The sequence below is a fragment of the Thalassophryne amazonica genome, chromosome 12 (assembly GCF_902500255.1).
Source record: "Thalassophryne amazonica chromosome 12, fThaAma1.1, whole genome shotgun sequence".
NCBI classification, from domain to species: domain Eukaryota; kingdom Metazoa; phylum Chordata; class Actinopteri; order Batrachoidiformes; family Batrachoididae; genus Thalassophryne; species Thalassophryne amazonica.
In genome coordinates, this window is record NC_047114.1 from 56,036,876 (window position 1) to 56,059,056 (window position 22,181).

Consider the following 22,181-nt stretch of genomic DNA (forward strand, 5'->3'; position numbering starts at 1 on the left):
CAGGCAGGATTGTTTTTATACTGTGTACACAATGCAGTGAAACTACACGCTCAAAAAGAGCACAGAAAAAAAATGCTGCTGATTGCAGCTGCTGCTGCTGCAGCTCCTCACTCTTCTCTCACAAATGTGTTTAAATAAAGTCTATACAAGTCCTCCTCACAGACTGATTGCCAGAGACAGGACATGTCCACATCAAGTATAAGTCCAGACATTTCCACATTTGCTCACGGATGGTTCGTTTGCATGCAAAGGAAGAAAGATAAACTATAACAGAACTCAGAACGCAGACCTGCAGCTCAGCACAAGATCAAATATAAACTAGAAGAGAAATCAGAGTGCACAGTCTGGCTGCAGCCAAACTGTGCACTTTTATTCCTCTGTGCAGAGATCCTGCAGGCTGGCTGCATTCTCACCTCCTCTCTGCCCCCTGCTGCACACACCTGACGCGCACCTGACGCAGACATTCCTGTGTCGTCATGACGCCACAGGAAGCAACTCGAAGCAGCCCCGGTGTGAAAGGGGCTTTAGTCTTGGTACAGGACCATCACAAACCCAGGCACTCCAATTTCTCATGCAGCTTCAGGATCCACCAATTCCACAAAGATCACAGAATCATCTGCAAAGTCAAGGTCAGTAAACCTTTCCTTGCCAACATAAGGACAATGGTGGCAAAATATAAAAATAACCCTAAGAATTCTGGTAGTACTTCTGTCAATATGTCTTTTTTTAATGAGCAGTAAAGGCTTGTTTTCACTGCACTCTGAATTCCGTTTTCAGAGGTGTTACATACTGTACCCATTGCTATAAAAACAGGCTTACAAAATGTCGCTGCCTGACAGGAGGAAAAAAAAATCAATCATTAAAAACAGTGGATGTATTTAATGAGTTAAAAGTTTACTTCGTGGTTGTTTGGCGACGAAAGATAAAATGCAATTCTTTGCTTATTTGAGCTGAGCACAAAGTACTTTTTACACAACTGCTAATTATTAGTGTCGTTATTTTATGATGGTCATTTTCATGTTTGGCAGAATTAAGTTGCATTTAAAAATGCGGTAATGGTTTACATTTCTATATTTTGAGCCATGCCACAGTTTTGTGGTGCTGGACAGCTGAAACCCGACATCACTGTTGAATTGATTACTTCTATACGCTGTGCGTGTCACTCTTTATCCACAACAAAATCACGTGCACACAGAAAACAAACGCACATACACACAGAAAAACACACATGCAAATCTCAGCATCATGACAGTGTGGACAAGATCAATTATGTGTGTACGCATGTGCATGTGCACACGGTATTTCTGTGAGATCTTCCATTCAAGATTACCTAGTAGCCGATGGGCTTCAGAGTAGGAGAGGTAACAGATGCTGGACCAAGGGATTGTGGGTAGACTAAATTTTTAATCCCTCAAGAATGCAACAGCTGTCTCACCCAACAACTCATTATCATCTTGCTTAACAACACCTCATCATCCTCTCTTTCCTACTCACTCACTCACTCACTCACTCACTCACACACACATGTGCGCACACACACACACTCTCACCCGCGCATGTCCTCCCTCACTGTATACATAAACCTCTTCTTTGACCTTTGTCTTCTCCTCCTGCCTGGCAGTTCCATCCTCAGCATCCTTTCCTCCTATCTACCCTCATCCCTCCTCTCCGCACGCCTAATCCCTCGCAGTCTCATTTCTCTCACTTTGTATCCAGACTGTGCTGTCCCTCTGACGTGCACATTCTTAATCCTGTCACTCCTAAGGAAAATCACAGTGTCTTCAGCTCTGCCTCCTGCCTTTTTGTCAGTGTCACTGTGTCTAAGCCATACAACATAGATGGGAACATGCACTGATTATGTGTTGCTGTATCTTCCACACCATGGAACCGCCTTGGGTCTTGGATGACAAGCAGTCATGCAGAGAACTGGTCCATCCTACTTGTCTGCTGGATCATGCCCAGAGAAACACAGCACATCACCAAAATGTTGTTTGTGTTCTCTCACATCATGTCTCTGTATACTCTGCTTTGGAGGTCAGGAAACTTCATCTCTACACAAAATTTAATAGAGTTTTACATTGTGACACATCCTGTCTACAGACAATTTAACACACACTGGGGCAGTCACACAACCTCTGTGCTCCTCCTGTCAGAGTTCAGAGTGAAAACATAATAAGAGACCATTGGAAGTTTTGAAACCCAAATTAGGATTGTGTTTGATATGTATAGAGTACACAGTCCTTTTCTAACACAATGGCCTACAGTCCACTCTGAATGCCTACTAACGCTCAATTGTATGCTTTCATGCTGGCTGAGATTCAGGGCAGCGTGTATGCGTTTCAGTTTCAAGACAATGACAGTTTGTTCGCAGGGTGGACAAATGGGCAGAAACAAGCAGAGGACAGAATGGAACAAGAGCTTTTACAGGCGATCTGCTATCTAATTGTTGGCTGAATCCGTAACAAAATATCCACATTTTAAGGTTGATGAATAAATTATTTACTTGCAATAGCAGATTACTTCTTCCAACTAAACTAATGATGAATCAATCTTAACCCAGATGAACTGTACCTGTGACAGTCTGTTGTTTGTAATAATTACTGGATTTTATGAACAAATAGACAGCTTGTTCAGCGTGGCAGCACCACGACTGCAGCATTAAGCCTGGTTCACACGGCAAGATAATTAGGCCGATATTGGACCCGATCTTCCCGTTCCAGCAATCTTAAGGCTGCACCGAAATCGTGATGACGCTAAAGATAATCTTATCAAATATTCCTGCCGTGTGTGGTGTGTTAAGAGCGCTCTGATCTGGTCGGAAGGACGTCGGGGCACTTCGATCGCAAATCTGGGATATTCAACATGTTGTATTGTCTTGGCCCGGTATCGCAGTGTGTGTTGTGTCCCCCAACCACAAATGAGCACGCAGCCTGCTGAATGTGACGTGTCTTACCAGAAAGTCCGGTGGTTGCGCTGTCTCCACTCTCCACTTTAAAGAATGCCTTTTCTTTTTCTTTTTGTATCATTCCCGCCCCCCCCCCCTTTTTAAATAGTCCACAAACTAACTCCGTCTGTTTACTCTGAAGTCATGTTTAACCTTGAGAGATTTTGCGAGATTTCCTGTCTGACCTGGGAATGTCCATGTGTGAAATCTGTTCATGTGTGGTGTGTTGACTTCACCGTGTGGCTGAACACCACACACTGTCCGACCAAACCTGTAAGATCTATGATTTTTTTTATCTCCACTTGTGTGGTCTCTCAGGTTTTGGAAACCTACAGATAAATTTAAATTCCTGCCCTGTGAACCAGGCATTAGTCAATACAGGTTTTACAAAACCCCTTCAAATTATATACGGTTGTCTCGTCATTAGACAGGCGGTCTTAAGGTTGGCCTTTCCGCATCTCAACCACTATTTAGAGATGTAGAGAGAGCTTGGCTATTTGCCTTTCCAGTTCTACATATCCATTGGGGGCAGTGCTGCATGCTTGTGCCAGAAAACATGCTATAAGAAGCACAGAGTGGAAACATAACCTAGCAGAGCATGCCGGGAGAATACAGTACAACAAAAAGCAATGACAAAAACCTGAGCTTCCTGCTTGCAGAAATTAATTTTCTTGACATTGTTATAAACACTGAGCTCCTTCAACTGTTCCACTGTTTTGTTGCAGCTCAAGAAATAAGCTTCTTTCAGTGTGCGCCACAGATGAAGCAATGTTGAAAACTGATGTCATCACATCAAAAAATCTGTGCACAGGAGGAAAAACCGGTATTTAGAGAGTGTGGGTATCTCCACCAACATCATTGTCATGAAGAACAGGAAATTGTTCTGGTGTCATTTTGGCCTCCAGTTGATGGGTATCATAATCACTTGTTTATGCACCAAATCAAGATTTGACAGCTTCTCATTAAGAATTTCTGAAGCTATTGGGCACCACAGTCTCATTTGAGGGCAGGCGCTAAAGGTTTAAAATATGACACATATGACGTAATTTCTCTATTTCCAGGGGGGAAAAAACACATGCATTTTTGATGGGTTTTTGGGCAAATTACACGCAAACAAGGTGAAAATGCTTAGAAAAGTGACAGTGGAAAGTGGACATGTGTTACGGTTTGTTTATGACCCAGAGCACAAACATGTCGAGGCGGTTGTGCAGACGATCTAACACAGCTACTCTGGTTAGCTGTGTACACACTTATCAACATGACCTCTCCCACTCGCTTCGTCTTCCCTTCTCCACTGGCAACAACAACAACAAAAAACACTTTTCGCAACTACTTCGGTGATTGCAGCCGAAAACAAAACAGTACACCATTTGTCCATGTGAAGTTATGCTGTGTATCTATTGCACAACGGGAGTGGAGGTCCCCATAAGTGGTGAAATCCTGTGATATCACGCAGGGTTCAAACAAGACTGTTGTGCCCTATTGCATTTGAGGTTGGTGCAAATTTGAGGTGTGAGACTATCAACTAAGACATGGTGCAGGAAATACATAATGTCTGTAGCTGTTTATACATTATCTAGTAAAGTGGTATTAATTTCAGTCTTTTGTTTCTGCTCTTTAGAGTTGGTGCTCATTGTATTTGCATTGGAGCTTTGCAGCTAAATTAAATTTCTTCTCTGGCTCATATTATGGATTACCACCTGTATGTTTGTTTTTCTCTGCACACTGTAATTGTGGAACAAATGTACATACTGTGCCTGTAAGAAAGAACTTATTTGTGTCCCTTGTAAAGTTCTCCTTGAAAATGATGAACGGTGGGTGAAAGTAAAAAGTAATTGCAGCTTGTCCAATCTCAGTGAAGATAATTGTTATAGTAATAAGAATTTTCTGATCTGAACAAATGCCAGAAATGTTGTTGTAGTAGTAATAATAACAATGATGATAATGTAGCACTTTCCAGTTGTACACATCAAGTCCCGCACAACATACAATATAGTTAAAATAGACAATGAAACACAAAAGTAATTCATGACAGGAAATGCATAAAATACTAAATTAAAACATTAAGATAAAAAGCTATGGACATTTCAGTGTATAAGCTGTCGAACAGAAAAGTCAAGTCTATTTTGAAAACCTAAATTGATTGAGGCTGCCTAATTTAATTTGGGAGACAAATCCATAATGTTGGTGCATCATCTGGAAGTACACCATGACCTGCTGTGTCCATTAACCTTTGGGACACACAGCAGGCCGGCCCCCTTGTGATTCAATATCATGTAAACTATTAGAAGAGTCTTAGAATCCACTTGTCAGATGAATAAGCAGCTAATGATGTAAAGCCAGCACTGGGGCCCTGTGATGAAATTTTTGATTGCCAAATCAAAATTCCATCTGGTGCATTTTGAATAATCTATAGCAGAGTTTCCCAATCATGGACCTTGGGGCCCAAGGTACTGTATGTTTTCCATTTGTCCCTGACCTACTCAGGCCAGACCAGTCCAGTCAGGTGTATTCATCCAATCAACAGCGTGGAAGGATGGAATAATCCTGATTTAGCTCATTATGCAAAGTAAGAGCTGGGTTTGGGGGTTAGTAAGGTTAGACCTTACTTGTGTGAAGCGCCTTGAGGCAACTCTGTTGTGATTTGGCGCTATATACATGAAAATAAATTGAAATTGAAAAACTGGATGGAATGGAAAGTGGACAGTACTTTGGGTTCCAATGACCAGGATTAGGAAACGCTTGATCGACAGATGTTTCAACAGCTTTTGGACCCCACTTGAGAGATGCATCAGGATTTGCCAAGTTATACATTAGATGCCCTTGATGATACGACTCCAGTTCTACATAAATGAGGGAAGCTCCGAGTGCTCCGAAGCAATTTCCCATCCAAGTACTAATCAGGTCCTACCCTGCTTAACCTATGAGAATATGATCTGGTATGCGCAGAGCAGGCTGCACAGCAATCCAGAAAACAATACATTATGATGATCAATTCTGGAGGACACAAAAACATGAATCAGAGTTTCAGCATTCACCTTAGACGGGATTAGTATGTTCCTTGCAGTGTTGCATAAACAAAAATGAGCAGTCTTGGCCACCTCTCAGATATGCAGGAGAAAGGACAACAATGGATCAAAGATCACTCCAAGGTTCTTCACTCTTTCAATATGATGAAGAACACAGTCACCCAGTGACAGTGTATACAGTAAAACTCATCTAAACCGTCATGGTATAAACTGGATGTTCGCACTCACCAGACAAAAGTAAAAGTCCCAATGCTTTTGAATGGATTTCCATGGAATAAACACTGTATATTACGGATTTTGTACAATAGATTTTTGCTCACATCGGACAAAACGTCCCGCTCCATCGTAATGCATTCCATTAAAACCCCCTTGCATGTACCGAACAGATCAGTCTGGACGTGCCCAGTAACAGAGGTACAAAATGAAGTTCAGCACTGACGTGCCGAGTCGAGAAAGTGGGTATCATATTTCTTTGATTAAAAGACGGGCATTTAATTTTTTCAAACCATGCTCAGACACGGGTCCTAAAGCAGGAAGGGCGTACTTCAAGGCCGATGATTATTAATGAAATGCTGCTCTTTCCCGTCTTCCTCTCAAGTCATATTTTAAAAGGTTGTGCAGTGCACACGCCGATTACATTTTGATAATGAATCAAATACGTTTGGCAGAAAAGTTTGCAAATATGACCAACTTTACAACATGTAGTCGGAAAAAGACACTCAAATGACCTGCAATTCATGGAGGAAATTGTATGTACCGTATCGTTGGTTTGGTGGTTGATGATTGCATAAAGAAGTGGAGCTGGTTGAAGGACAAATTAATCCAACAAAAGCCGCTGTTCCTGTGGTAAATTGTATAAAGACGCAACAGAGAACTTTAAAAGGATAATGCAACTCAACCAAATATAATCTTTTTAATGCACATAATGTTCGACACTTACAGTAGTGTTCAGAATGATAGTAGTGCTATGTGACTAAAAAGATTAATCCAGGTTTTGAGTATATTTCTTATTGTTACATGGGAAACAAGGTACCAGTAGATTCAGCAGATTCTCACAAATCCAACAAGACCAAGCATTCATGATATGCATACTCTTAAGGCTATGAAATTGGGCTATTAGTTAAAAAAAAAAAAAAAACATAGAAAAGGGGGTGTTCCCAATAATAGTAGCATCTGCTGTTGACGCTACAAACTCAAAACTGTTATGTTCAAACTGCTTTTTTAGCAATCCTGTGAATCACTGAACTAGTATTTAGTTGTATAACCACAGTTTTTCATGATTTCTTCACATCTGCGAGGCATGGAGTCAACCAACTTGTGGCACCTTTCAGCTGTTATTCCACTCCAAGATTCTTTAACAACATTCCACAATTCATTCACATTTTTTAGTTTTGCTTCAGAAACAGCTTTTTTGATGTCACCCCATAAGTTCTCAATTGGATTTAGGTCCGGGGATTGGGCAGGCCACTCCAGAACATTAATTTTATTGGTTTGGAACCAAGATTTTGCTCGTTTACTAGTGTGCTTGGGGTCATTGTCTTGTTGAAACACCCATTTCAAGGGCATGTCCTCTTCAGCATAAGGCAACATGACCTCTTCAAGTATTCTGACATATCCAAACTGATCCATGATACCTGGTATGCAATATATAAGCCCAACACCATAGTAGGAGAAACATGCCCACATCATGATGCTTGCACCACCATGCTTCACTGTCTTCACTGTGAACTGTGGCTTGAATTCAGAGTTTGGGGGTCGTCTCACAAACTGTCTGCGGCCCTTGGACCCAAAAAGAACAATTTTAATCTCATCAGTCCACAAAATATTCCTTCATTTCTCTTTAGGCCATTTGATGTGTTCTTTGGCAAATTGTAACCTCTTCTGCACGTCTTTTATTTAACAGAGGGACTTTGCGGGTGATTCTTGTAAATAAATTATCTTCACACAGGCGTCTTCTAACTGTCACAGCACTTACAGGTAACTCCAGACTGTCTTTGATCATCCTGGAGCTGATCAATGGGTGAGCCTTTGCCATTATGGTTATTCTTCTATCCATTTTGATGGTTGTTTTACATTTTCTTCCACGCGTCTCTGTTTTTTTTTGTCCATTTTAAAGCATTGGAGATCATTGTAGATGAACAGCCTATACTTTGTTGCACCTGCGTGTAAGTTTTCCCCCTCTAATCAACTTTTTAATCAAACTACGCTGTTCTTCTGAAACAATGTCTTGAACGTCCCATTTTCCTCAGGCTTTCAAAGAGAAAAGCATGTTCAACAGGTGCTGGCTTCATCCTTAAATAGGGGACACCTGATTCACACCTGTTTGTTCCACAAAATTGCCGAACTCACTGACTGAATGCCACACTACTATTATTGTGAACACCCCCTTTTCTACTTTTTTTTACTAATAGCCCAATTTCATAGCCTTAAGCGTGTACATATCATGAATGCTGTGTTGGGAAGGTGTCGTAACACGGACCCACAACAGGGGGCGCAAATGAACGGACAATGAATAAGCCAAAAAGGTAACAGTTTAATGTTGTGATAATACACAACGAAACGTACAGTAATTTGCACAGTCAATTTAACACCAGGTGACGTGTGGGCAGGCTCGAAGATAGAAGACCCCCGACGAGAGAGAAGCCGCGTCCCACACGGCTTCCACCACCAACAGTCTGAAGAACACCGGAGCCGCCAAGTCCCGAGTCCCCAGGTGGCCTCTGTCTTCGGCTGTCGACCCTGGTACTGCTGGCAGAAAGTAGAAATATGATGAGTGAGTGTGAGTCCGCACACTCAGTAATTCTCAGTCCAAACACAGTTAGGAGGGAGCACCTCCACCTCCAAACTAGGAACACACTTGCAGCTCCTGTTACCACTTATCTGGATGGAGTGAGAGGCGAAGATGTCGCGTCTCTCACTGACCGCCAACCCAGCTGAAAGGGCACCACAGGACAACGGCTTGGTAATGGTAGTCGATTTCTCGGCGGGGAGGTGGAGTTGCAGTCCGGCTTTTATGGTGGTGATGATGAACGAGTGACAGCTGGTGCAGAGGATGAGTGACAGCTGTCACTTCTTCTGGGTCTGGCGCCCTCTCGTGCTTGGAGCCTGCACTCCAAGCAGGGCGCCCTCTGGTGGTGGTGGGCCAGCAGTACCTCCTCTTCAGCGGCCCACACAACATGCTGGGTCTTGTTGGATTTGTGAGAATCTACTGGTACCTTATTTCCCATGTAAGAATAAGAAATATACTCAAAACCTGGATTAATCTTTTTAGTCACATAGCACTACTATTATTCTGAACACTACTGTATTTAAGGCAGCGTTTATTTTTTTCAAATGAAGTTTTATACGTATAACAGATTTTGCCCATTTTATACATATAACAGATTTCGATTATAACGGACAAAATTTGATGGTACACCTGAATCCATTATATTCAAGTTTTACTGTATTGACAATCCTGATAACTGTAAGTCTCTGTCACTTTCCTCTGCCTTTTGTTGCCATTAACAGGATTATGGACCTGAGCCTGCGAGATGCTCTGGGTAGTGGTGGAATGCCAGGTGGGGCTCCTGGTGATGGCCTACTAAAGAGAGACTTTGTGGCCTCCCTGGAGAAAGAGAGTTACGATGACAAGGTGGGAGAGACAGTCACCAAAAGCGAATATCGGCCCTTACTAGATGGAAAAGACACTAAGAGCGGTAAGTCTCTATGAGCTAGAGATGGAGGTCAGCTTATCTGTTAATGTCAGGTTTGAAATTTATCACTCAAGCTGCGTGAAAGTGAAACTCATTTTAGGGATGAAATCCAAGTACGAAATCTCACCAAGAGAACATAGATTCCATTTAGCTACTTACTAGCATGTTACCCATGGGGATCCACAGGCTGTAGGTTAGCTAGTGTTTATAAAATAAGTAGATGACATTTTTCTAGGGTGGTAATAAATTGTGCAAATTTTCTATAATCAGTTGGAATGGTGTGTGATTCCAGAATGTTTTTAGAAGCTTAGACCTCAACAGCTTTTTGAAGAGGAACTCAACTCTTTTATTTCCTGCTAATTATGTAATTTTTTTTAAATTTTAATTTACTGTCTTAATGTATTAATAAATTATTTATGTTCTTGTTATCATATACACACTATTATATTATTATTATTATTATTATTATTATTATTATTATTATAACTTCTTTTTTCTAATTTGATTTTTAAATGCACCACAATGGAAATAAGTGTTTTCACTTTCTTGTGTCATTGATGTATTTTTAACGTATTTACAATTATATTATGTACTTACTAAGTAAAATTACACACACACTCAAGCTTTTAATATATAGATGATTTACCACCCCTGCTGCATTGGTGTGTGAGTCCAGAATGCACATATCATTGTCTGTTGTTCAGTGTTGTAAGCTAATATACAGTTGTGCTCAAAGGTTTACATACCCAGGCAGAATTTTAGATTTTTTTGGCCATTTTTGAGAGAATATGGATGACAACACAAAAACTTCTTTTTTCACTCATGGTTAGTGGTTGGGTGAGGGCATTTCTTGTCAAACAACTGTGTTTACTCTTTTTAAATCATAATGACAACAGAAACTACCCAAATGACCCTGAGCAAAAGTTTACATACCCCTGTTCTTAATACTGTGTATTGCCCCTTTTAACATCAGTGACAGCTTGGAGTCTTTTGAGGTAGTTGTGGATGAGGCTCTCTGATGGCAAAGCTGCCACTGAATATGTCTTGGACTTTATTTACATCAGTCTCCATTGGGGGCAGTGCTGCATGCTTGTACCAGAAAACATACTAGAAGAAGCACAGAGTGGAAACACAACCTAACAGAGCATGTTGTCACTCCTGGGAGAATACAGTACAACAAAAAGCAATGACAAAAACCTGAGGTTCCTGTGTGCTGAAATTCATTTTCTTGACATTTGTTATAAATAGCGAGCTCCTTCAACTGTTCTACTGTTTTGTTATAGTTCAAGAAATAAGCTTCTTTCAATGTGCGCCGAAGCAATGTTGAAAACTGATGTCATCACATCAATAAATCTGTGCACAGGAGGAAAAACCGGTATTTAGAGAGTGTGGGGTATCTCCACCAACACCATTGTCACAAAGAACAGGAAATTGTTCTGGTGTCATTTCAGCCTCCAGTTGATGGGTATCATAATCACTTGTTTATGCACCAAATCAAGATTTGACAACTTCTCATTAAGAATTACTGAAGCTATTGGGCACCACAGTCTCGTTTGAGGGTGGGCGCTAAAGGTTTAAAATATGACGCATATGACGTAATTTCGCTACTTCCGGGGGGAAAAACACGGCATTTTCGATGGTTTTTTGGGCAAATTACACGCAAAGTGAAAACGCAAAGAAAAGTGACGGTGGAAAGTGGACATGTGTTGCTGCTTGTTAATGACCCGGAGCACAAACATGTCGAGGCGGTTGTGCAGACGAAAGAACACAGCTACTCTGGTTAGCTGTGTAGACTAACACTTACAGACATGACCTCTCCCACTCGCTTCGTCTTCCCTTCTCCACTGGCAAAAAAAAAAAAAAAAAAAACACTTTTCGCAACTGCTTCGGTGATTGCAGCCGAAAACAAAACAGTACACCATTTGTCCATGTGAAGTTATGCTGTGTATCTATTGCACAATGGTAGCGGAGGTCCCCATAAGTGGTCAAATCCTGCGATATCACGCAGGGTTCAAACGAGACTGTTGTGCCCTATTGCATTTGAGGTTGGTGCAAATCTGAGGTGTGAGACTATGAACTAAGAAATGGTGCAGGAAATGCATAATGTCTGTAGCTGTTTATACATTATCTAGTAAAGTGGTATTAATTTCAGTCTTTTGTTTCTTCTGCTCTTTAGAGTTGGTGCTCATTGTATTTGCATTGGAGCTTTGCAGCTAAATTAAATTTCTTCTCTGGCTCATATTATGGATTACCACCTGCATGTTTGTTTTTCTCTGCACACTGTAATTGTTGAGCAAATGCACATACTGTGCCTGTAAAAAAGAACTTAATTGTGTCCCTTGAAAATGATGAGCAGTGTGTGAAAGTAAAAAGTAATTGCAGCTTGTCCAATCTCAATGAAGATAATTGTTGTAGTAATAAGAATTTTCTGATCTGAACCAATGCCAGAAATGTAGTAGTAATAATAATAATAATGATAATGTAGCACTTTCCAGTTCACATCAAGTCCCACACAACATACAATATAGTTAAAACAGACAACGAAACACAAAAGTAATTCATAACAGGAAATGTATAAAGTACTAAATTAAAACATTAAGATAAAAAACTACTGACATTTCAGTTTATAAACTGTCAAACAGAAAAGTCAAGTCTAGTTTGAAAACCTAAATTGATTGAGGCTGCCTAATTTAATTTGGGAGACAAATCCATAATGTTGGTGCATCATCTCGAAGTACACCATGACCTGCTGTCCCCCTTAACCTTTGGGACACACAGCAGGCCGGCCCCCTTGTGATTCAATATCATGTAAGCTATTAGCTTACTAAAGGCAGAAAAAAATTTCATCTTCTACATGCTTTTGAATGGGAACCCCAAACTTAGATGTTATCTCTTGATATCTATTAAATCTTTTAAAATGAAGAACCAATTTGTCATACAGAAACCCTTGTTTAACTAATCTACTAGTCAGTTTATGGTGTCTAGTGGAAAAACTTTGGTAATTATCACAGATACGACCAATTCTGACTAGCTGGGAGGTGGAAACGCCATATGTAGGCTTACTCGGTATGTTACTAATCATATAAGGAAATTTTACAATATGAAAGTTAAAATCATCCCGTTTGTTGAAAACTGCTGTTCTAAACTGTCTGTCGATAATGCTCAACTCTATATCTAAGTATGAGAGTTTGTTGTTGTTTTCTGTAGTCTTTTTAAGTTCTAATTTTGATGGATAAATATTTTTAATTTCATTCTCAAAATTAGGGTTATTTAAATTCATAATAAAAAACAAAAAGGTTAGCTAAAAGTGGAGCACAATCTGTTCCCATAGGTATCCCTATTGTTTGTTTGAAAATTCTGTTGCCATCCTCTATATAGATATTGTCTACAAGGAATTCTGTATGCTCAATCATGTTTTCTTCAGTTATTTTATGATAACGTGTCGATGTGTTAGACCAGTATGTAGTGCCATCATTTCTAATACTGATGTATTTAGAGCCTCTAATCCCAAAAGCTTCCCTGACTAGTTCACTGATACTACTTGTATATATAAGTTGGTCATGTCAGATGTTCGTATACAGGGTGGAAAAATCAAAACTGTCAAAATGTGTAGCTACTTTTGTTTAACTTTTTTAGTTTATTTAAAACCTCTGTAGCATTATTGATAATCCAAAAACAGTTAACTGTGTTCCGAGCTATATCTTTGCAGTATTGTTTGAAATGTTTTGTGACTAATTTAAGGCTAGAGGTTAGCAGTTGGGATAATGGTTTAGTAGTACATGCACTCGAGGCTGCTATGAATCTATTACCTGTTGGATTTTTCTGCATTTTTGGAAGCCATTAGAAGGATGGTAATTGTTTCATATCAGTAATAATTTTAATGTTATATTTAGTCATAAATTCTTGGTGTTTTGTTACAATATCTTCTATGGGACTATTACAAGACATATATGTTTGTGGGTTAGTCCCATCACTAGTGCTAAGTTCCTTTAAAACTACATCTAAGTAATATTTTTTGCAAACTATTAGGGTATTGTTGCTGGCTTTATCTGCTGGTACTAAAACAAAACATCTTTGAAAGTTATTTAGGTATTCTAGGCAAACCTTGTCTGACAGTACATGTTTTTTTTTTGTATGGATTTTTCTTTTTTCTGAAGTCTATCTTAATTTGAACTGTTTCTAATACTCTACCTTCCCATTTGTCCAATGTTCTGGTATGTACTTTTCTTTTTCAGCCCAATGTTTTTGTGATCCATAATGGCTTTTTTTTTTTAGCCATTATAAGGTTTGTGTCCCAGTTAATTTTGTTAAGTTTGTTCTCTGTATGATGGTCCTTTACTAAGCAATTTTCTAAGTCTCCTGTTCTCAATTATTCCAAGATTACCGGTTGTTACATGTCCTTTCGTATTTGAAATTTGATGAGTGGCAGTTGCAGATAAGGTTTGTAGTTCTAAATTCAAAGTCTAAATTTTTTATGCTTTGTTTGAAATTAAAAACTTTACCAGCTATAGTTTTAGTATATGAATAGTTAAAAATGGGGGGGGGGGGCACTGATGAAATTTGGTATAGTTTTTTGGATTGGTTTGCTATGTAGAATCTGTGACAGTTTGATCATTTCAATGCCTTTGTTGTGAAAAGGAATTTTCAAGAAAGATTTTTTATTATCTTTGGTTATTGTAGTTTTTTCTGTTTTATGTAAACCTAATCTAAAGATAGCTAAATCTTTTATGACAAGAGGAATATAAATAGGTAATTTTTGTTCAAAAAGTATTGTATTTGCTAAAGCTATTAGGATGCCAAATTTTCATTACAAAACCGAAAAAATGAATGTGATAAGTTCATGTACTAACCCAGGTCTATTGTAATTGTTAGCTAGTTATCTTAATCTAAGTTCTAAATCTGTCTTTGTAGTAGTATATTGTTTATTGCGCTTACCTGATCGTTTTTTGAACTTACGTTGTTTTTTGATAAAGTATGTCCATATTACAATATTTTCAATATCTGTTTTTTTAGAAACATTACCTAGTTTTTTGACATTGTCATTAAGCCCGTAGGGATAAATTGTGGCTAGTTCCTTGTACCTGTATTCCTCCCTTTGGAATCGTTTTGAGACTAAGGTCAGGCATTCACCCTCTTCCAAAAATACTTCCTCTATAGGCATTACATTTATGTCATCTACACTATGACCATATGAGCAAAAGTGGTGGTATAAAAATAAATCACACATTTTATTAAACCTCTGTCTATGGTTGTTCATTCTACTCCTAAGGGTTTGGCTGTTTTCTTCTATGTGTTGGATACCACATTTTTGCAGCTAATCAAGTACAAATAAGACACCTGCAGCGAGGTGTGAGTGGAAAAAGGCGCGACAGTGGCGCGGCGCCAGGACGAAGAGGCGCGATCACAGGAACTGTGAAATACTGGTCAGTCACTATTAACAATTTCTTATGTGTCCAACCTCATGGGTTGATCGTTAAAATTAAATTCGTTTGTTCTAAAAGCAATCATAATTATTTATAGGAAAACGTTCTATCTTTATTTCTCAAACAAATGTTTGGGCCTGAAAACAGGTTGGTCTTATTTTTCTACTAAGGTTTGAACTTTGAGAGTGTTTACACACGAAAGAAAAGTGAGAAAATGCTCATGCCTGTTTGAGAAAAGTGTATAAAGTGTGTAGTAAGGGGTTTTACAGCCTTAAAACGTCTATAATAATTGTAAAAAATAACGCTGTCTACTTCGCGGATTTCGCCTATTGCAGGCTATTTTTAGAACGTAACTCCCGCGCTAAACAAGGGACCACTATATATCTACATGAAAGGTTTATCTTTGACCCGTTGTGTGACTGTCATGCCCAGTTGCGCCGTGTTTGCACTTGTGATGGAGGGCTGTATGTGGGGTTAATCTACTGTCGACCCCGCCCCCTGTGATAAACTCATTGCCCCCTCAATATTTTTTTTCTGGGGCCGGGCCTGACAGCAGAGCTCATGTGATCCATTAACAAGATATTAAATCAACTATAGACATACTTTTACAGCTAGGAACTGTTTTATCAAGCTATAAAAACATTAAAAATAGTTCCTTGAAGCTGTTTCAAAATACATTCCACATGGAGCAGGAAAGAAAGGAAAAAAGCATCCAGATGAAACAGTCCTCTGTGATTCCAGAAGCGATTATAGGTGTTTTCAGCATCCAAGGTTTGGCAGAAAATGATTAATCTGCTACAAAATAATTATTTTATACACAGTGTCCAGCGCACAGAGCAGGTGGAATTCTGTGCGCAAGATGGCAGCCACTCCAAAAATAGCTTCTAAGGTCCTGCGTAGCTGCCAGGTGCAAGGATAATGGGCTTTTAGCAGACTCAAAAGCGCCACGCAAATGCCTCTAAGTCATTGCAGTAACTCATACACAAACTGCGCCACGCTGTTGTTGCTAAATTTTGAACTTCTTGAAATTAGCGCCACACTCAGAGAGGAGCCTCGTTAACTGAAGATAATGCCTCTAAGAGCCATGAAACTACCACAATAGTTGAAGAAACCCTCTTGTAGCAAAGAAAACATGCTACGTGGCTTATTATTCATTCTTCATTATTCAGTGGGACCCAGGCTTAATCGCCAAAAGAATGTTGTAAATGAGGTCTTACCGACTCCTGTATGAACCTATCTCAATACTGTTGATAGCTGATAGTCATTTCAGTATGCACTGTTTTGCACTGTTTGTACTGTATTTTATTAAATGTATTTAAGTAATATCACTGTGTGTGTGTGTGTGTGTGTGTGTGTGTGTGTGTGTGTGTGTGTGTGTGTGTGTGTGTGTGTGTGTGTGTGTGAGAGAGAGTCACTGCATCATGGTAGGTGTGCCGTTTATTTTCCTGTTTTTTTTTTTTTGTCCTTTGCCAATCGCTTTACATTGAAAGCGACAAACAGATTTCTGACCTTCTGACCTTTCTCCACATTCATGTCTTGTATCTCTCTCTGTCCCTCCTTCCATTTATTCTACCTTCATTTTCTTTCTCTGTTCCATGTCTCCCCTCTCTTTCTCTGTTCTTGTCACTGTTGTACTGTGTCTGCCTGGAGACAGTGTGACATTAGCCTTATTATCATCATCATTATCATTATCATCTCACTCACACATGCGCAGCATTACCCAGTGGCACAGGCTGATCCAGTGAGCTGCATGCTAACTTGACTAGCTGTCAACATTTGACTTCCTACAATCAGGGCTGACTTAATATAGTCAGTCTTATTGAGCAGACCTACATGATCACATAATCCTATTTATTCCACTTGTGACATCCATCACAGCGTCGATCAGCCTTCCAGTATCTATGCCAGCTGATCCCATTAAGAATCAAAGTGAATTAGGGCCTCGGCCTATGCTAACACACAGTGGGTGCAGATTCTCAGTTCACCTAACAGTTCACACATGCAAACTGTACAAAGGAATTACCCAGGTCAGGCTGGACCTCGTGTCCTTCTTGTTGTTGCGCTTGCTAACGCAGCAGTGGTTTGTTAATGGTCATCCACTTACCTACTTTTGTGACCTACCTACATGTGTAATTAGCAGTGATGATAGTTTTGCGTGGATTTCCAGAAATCTGTATTTTTACTTTCGTAGCGAGCATTTCTGTTGGGAAGGTGTCGTAGCACGGACCCACAACAGGGGGCGCAAATGAACGGACAATGAGTAAGCCAAAAGGTAACAATTTACTGTTGTGACAATACACAACTAAATACACAGAAATTGCAAAGTCAATTAACACCAGGTGACGTGTGGGCAGGCTCAAAGATAGAAGACCCCGACGAGAGAGAGGCCGCGTCCCACACGGCCTCCACCACCAACGGTCTGAAGAACACCGGAGCCGCCAAGTCCCGAGTCCCCAGGTGACCTCTGTCTTCGGCTGTCGACCCTGGTACTGCTGGCAAAAAGCAGAGACAAGATGAATGAGTGTAAATCCGTACACTCAGTGGTCTACAGTCTGTACACAGTTAGGAGGGAGCACCTCCACCTCCAAATCACACACACTCGTGCAGCTCTTGATCTGCCACTTATCTGGGATGGGGTGCGAGGTGAAGCCGTCACTCTCACACCAAACGCCAATCCTCCAGACAAGGCAACACTTCAGGAAAACGGCTGCAACAGAAGTTCAGTTGGTTACACAATGTGTCAGTCAGCAGAGAAATTACCTCTCGGTAGTCGATTTCTCGGCGAGGAGGTGGAGTTGCAGTCCGGCTTTTATGATGGTGATGATGATGATGAACGAGTGACAGCTGGTGCAGGGGATGAATGACAGCTGTCACTTCTTCTGGGTCTGGCGCCCTCTCGTGCTTGGAGCCCGCACTCCAAGCAGGGCGCCCTCTGGTGGTAGTGGGCCAGCAGTACCTCCTCTTCAGCGGCCCACATAACAGGACCCCCTCCTCAACGGACGCCTCCTGGCGCCCGACCTGGCTTGTCCGGGTGTCTTCTGTAGAAATCGGCCAGGAGGGCCGGGTCCAGGATGAAGCTCCTCTTCACCCAGGAGCGTTCTTCAGGTCCATACCCCTCCCAGTCCACCAGATATTGGAACCCCCCGGCCCTTACGACGGACGTCCAGGAGCCTGCGGACTGTCCAAGCAGGCTCCCCGTCGATGAGCCGGGCAGGAGGCGGCGTAGGTCCAGGTGCACAGAGGGGCGAGGTGTGGTGTGGCTTGATACGGGACACGTGGAATACCGGGTGGATCCGCAGTGAAGCTGGGAGTTGGAGCTTCACTGCGGCCGGGTTGATGATTTTGAGGATTGTGAAGGGTCCGATGTATCTGTCTTTTAACTTGGGGGAGTCCACACAGAGGGGGATGTCCTTCGTTGAGAGCCACACCTCCTGCCCGGGCTGGTACGTGGGGGCCGGGGACCGTCGGCGGTCTGCTTGGGATTTGGCCCTCGTCCGGGCCTTCAACAGGGCAGAGCGGGCGGTCCGCCACACCCGGCGACATTTCCGAAGGTGGGCCTGGACCGAGGGCACACCGACCTCTCCCTCCACCAGCGGGAATAATGGGGGCTGGTACCCCAAACACACCTCAAAAGGGGAGAGGCCGGTAGCAGACGAAACTTGGCTGTTGTGGGCATACTCGATCCAGGCCAGATGGTGACTCCAGGCCGCCGGATGTGCGGAGGTGACACACCGCAGGGCCTGCTCCAAATCCTGGTTGGCCCGCTCTGCCTGGCCGTTGGTCTGGGGGTGGTACCCGGACGAGAGACTCACGGTGGCCCCCAGCTCCTTGCAGAAACTCTTCCACACCTGTGAAGAGAACTGGGGACCACGATCCGAGACGATGTCCGACGGTATCCCATGCAGCCGCAAGACGTGGTGAACCAGGAGGTCTGCTGTCTCCTGGGCCGTCGGGAGCTTCGGGAGGGCCACGAAGTGGGCCGCCTTGGAGAACCGGTCCACTATCGTGAGGATTACGGTGTTGCCCTGGGACGGCGGGAGGCCCGTGATGAAATCCAGGCCGATGTGAGACCAGGGGCGATGAGGCACTGGCAGGGGTTGGAGGAGGCCCGTCATCCTCCGATGGTCTGCCTTGCCCCTGGCGCAGATGGTACAGGCCTGGATGTAGTCCCGGACGTCGGTTTCCAGGGACGCCCACCAGAAGCTGCCACGGTCCTACGCACTCCGGGATGACAGGAGAGCTTGGACCCGTGACAGAAGTCCAATACGGCAGCTCTTGCCTCTGGTGGGACGTACAGTCTGTCCTTGGGGCCAGTCCCCGGGTCCGGGCTCCTGGTCAGGGGTTCCCGGACGGTCTTCTCCACGTCCCAGGTAAGGGCGGCCACGACAGTGGACTCGGGGATGATGGTCTCGGTGGGGTTCGACAGCCCCGCTTTGGCTTCTTCTTCGTGCACCCGGGACAAGGCGTCTGATTTTTGGTTCTTGGTCCCGGGGCGATATGTAATCCGGAAGTCAAAGCGCCCGAAGAACAGAGACCAGCGGGCTTGCCTGGGGTTCAGCCGCTTGGCGGTCCGGATGTACTCCAGGTTCCGATGGTCAGTGAAAACCGTGAAGGGCAACGAAGCCCCCTCCAGCAGGTGTCTCCACTCTTCAAGAGCCTCCTTCACCGCAAGAAGTTCCCGATTGCCAACGTCATAGTTCCGTTCAGCTGGGGTCAACCTGCGGGAATAAAAGGCACAAGGATGGAGAACTTTATCAGCCTCCACGCTCTGGGACAGCACGGCTCCTATCCCTGAGTCAGAGGCGTCCACTTCTACTACGTACTGGCGATCAGGATCAGGCTGCACCAGAACTGGCGCAGTCGAGAACCGGCGTTTCAACTCCTGGAACGCGGCTTCGCAGCGATCCGACCAGGTGAAGGGGACCTTGGTGGAGGTCAGGGCAGTCAGGGGGCTAACTACCTGACTGTAACCTTTGATGAACCTCCTGTAAAAATTTGCAAAGCCGAGGAACTGCTGTAGTTTCCTGCGGCTTGTTGGTTGGGGCCAATCTCTCACCGCCGCAACCTTAGCCGGATCAGGGGCGACGGAGTTGGAGGAGATGATGAACCCCAGGAAGGACAAAGAAGTGCGGTGGAACTCGCACTTCTCGCCCTTCACAAACAGCCGGTTCTCCAACAACCGCTGTAGGACCTGACGTACATGCTGGACATGGGTCTCAGGGTCCGGGGAAAAGATGAGTATGTCGTCCAGATATACGAAGACGAACCGATGCAGGAAGTCCCGCAAGACGTCGTTTACCAAAGCTTGGAACGTCGCGGGGGCGTTAGTGAGGCCGAACGGCATGACCAGGTACTCGAAGTGACCTAACGGGGTGTTGAATGCCGTCTTCCATTCGTCTCCCTTTCGGATCCGAACCAGGTGGTACGCATTTCTAAGATCCAATTTCGTAAAGATTTGGGCTCCATGCAGGGGCGTGAACACTGAATCCAACAGAGGTAACGGGTATCGGTTGCGAACCGTGATCTTGTTCAGCCCTCTGTAATCAATGCATGGACGGAGACCGCCGTCTTTCTTGCCCACAAAAAAGAAACCAGCACCCATCGGGGAGGTGGAGTTCCGGATCAGCCCGACAGCTAAGGAGTCCCGGATGTAGGTCTCCATTGATTCGCGTTCCGGACGTGAGAGGTTGTACAACCTACTGGACGGGTACTCAACGCCCGGGACTAAATCGATGGCACAATCATACGGTCGGTGCGGAGGAAGAGTGAGCGCCAGATCTTTGCTGAAAACGTCAGCAAGATCATGGTACTCCTCTGGCACCGCCGATAGATTGGGGGGAACTTTGACCTCCTCATTAGCTGTAGTGCCGGGGGGAACCGAGGATCCTAAACACTCCCGGTGGCAGGTTTCGCTCCACTGCGTCACAACCCCGGACGGCCAATCGACCCGGGGATTGTGCTTCACCAGCCATGGAAAACCCAAAATCACTCGGGAGGTAGATGGTGTTACATGGAACACTATCTCCTCCCTGTGATTCCCAGATACAACCAAGGTCACTGGTTGTGTCTGATGTGTGATTAATGGAAGAAGAGTGCCATCTAGTGCTCGCACCTGCAATGGTGCCAGCAGAGCCACCAGAGGGAGCCCTACTTCCTTTGCCCATCTGCTGTCCAGCAGATTCCCTTCTGACCCCGTGTCTATTAGTGCTGGGGCGTGAAGGGTTAACTCCTCACAAAGGATTGTTACTGGGATTCGTGCCGATCTGCGGGGTCTTTCCGCGTGTGTGTTATGGCCCACCCTTAGCACAGATTCTAAGGACGGGCGTTTGTAGTTTGACCGTTCAGGGCAGTCCCTCTGCATGTGCTCACAAGAGCCGCAGACAAAACACTCCCCGCGGGCCAGTCTCCTTTGTCTGTCAGTTAATCTTACTTTGGCCCTGCTCGTGTCCATAGCCTCCTCAGCAGGGGGAGCTGTAGCCCCACGGGGCTCTCTGGCAGTGAAGCGTGGGGACGACGTCGCCTTGTCGGAACCGGAAGGGGGAGGGACGGCTCGTACCCGGTCACGCCCCCCGGCCTGCTCCCGACGATGCTCATTCAAACGGTTGTCTAAGCGTATAACCAAATCGACAAGCCCGTCAAAATCCCGCGGTTTCTCCTTAGCCAGTAGGTGCTCCTTGAGGACCGGTGACAGTCCATTTACGAAGGCGGCGCGGAGCGCAACGTTATTCCAGCCGGACCTCGCTGCCGCGATGCGGAAGTCGACTGCATACTCGGCTGCGCTACGGCGCCCCTGTCTCATCGACAGCAGCACGTTTGAAGCGGTCTCGCCTCTGTTGGGATGATCAAACACTTGTTTGAACTCCCGTACAAACCCAGTATAAGACGTTAGGAGCCGTGAGTTCTGCTCCCAAAGCGCCGTAGCCCATGCGCGTGCCTCTCCTCGAAGCAGATTAATAACATAAGCTACCCGGCTTGCATCTGATGCGTACATGACAGGGCGCTGTGAAAAGACGAGCGAACACTGCATGAGGAAGTCCGCGCACGTCTCGACACAGCCCCCGTACGGTTCCGGAGGGCTTATGTAAGCTTC

The 22,181-nt window shown here is 43.7% G+C and overlaps 1 protein-coding gene across 5 annotated transcripts in view; it reads left to right on the top strand.

The window, feature by feature from the left end:
- The window catches only part of LOC117521777 (microtubule-associated protein 4-like), a 309,678-nt gene that overhangs the window by 29,639 nt on the left and 257,858 nt on the right, over window positions 1–22,181 (top strand). For all 5 annotated transcript variants that reach the window (XM_034183119.1, XM_034183120.1, XM_034183121.1 and 2 more), the window contains exon 2: window positions 9,484–9,671. In XM_034183119.1, the coding sequence (XP_034039010.1) occupies window positions 9,488–9,671 (184 nt within the window). In that variant the 5' untranslated portion in view covers window positions 9,484–9,487. The remainder of the gene's footprint in view (window positions 1–9,483; window positions 9,672–22,181) is intronic.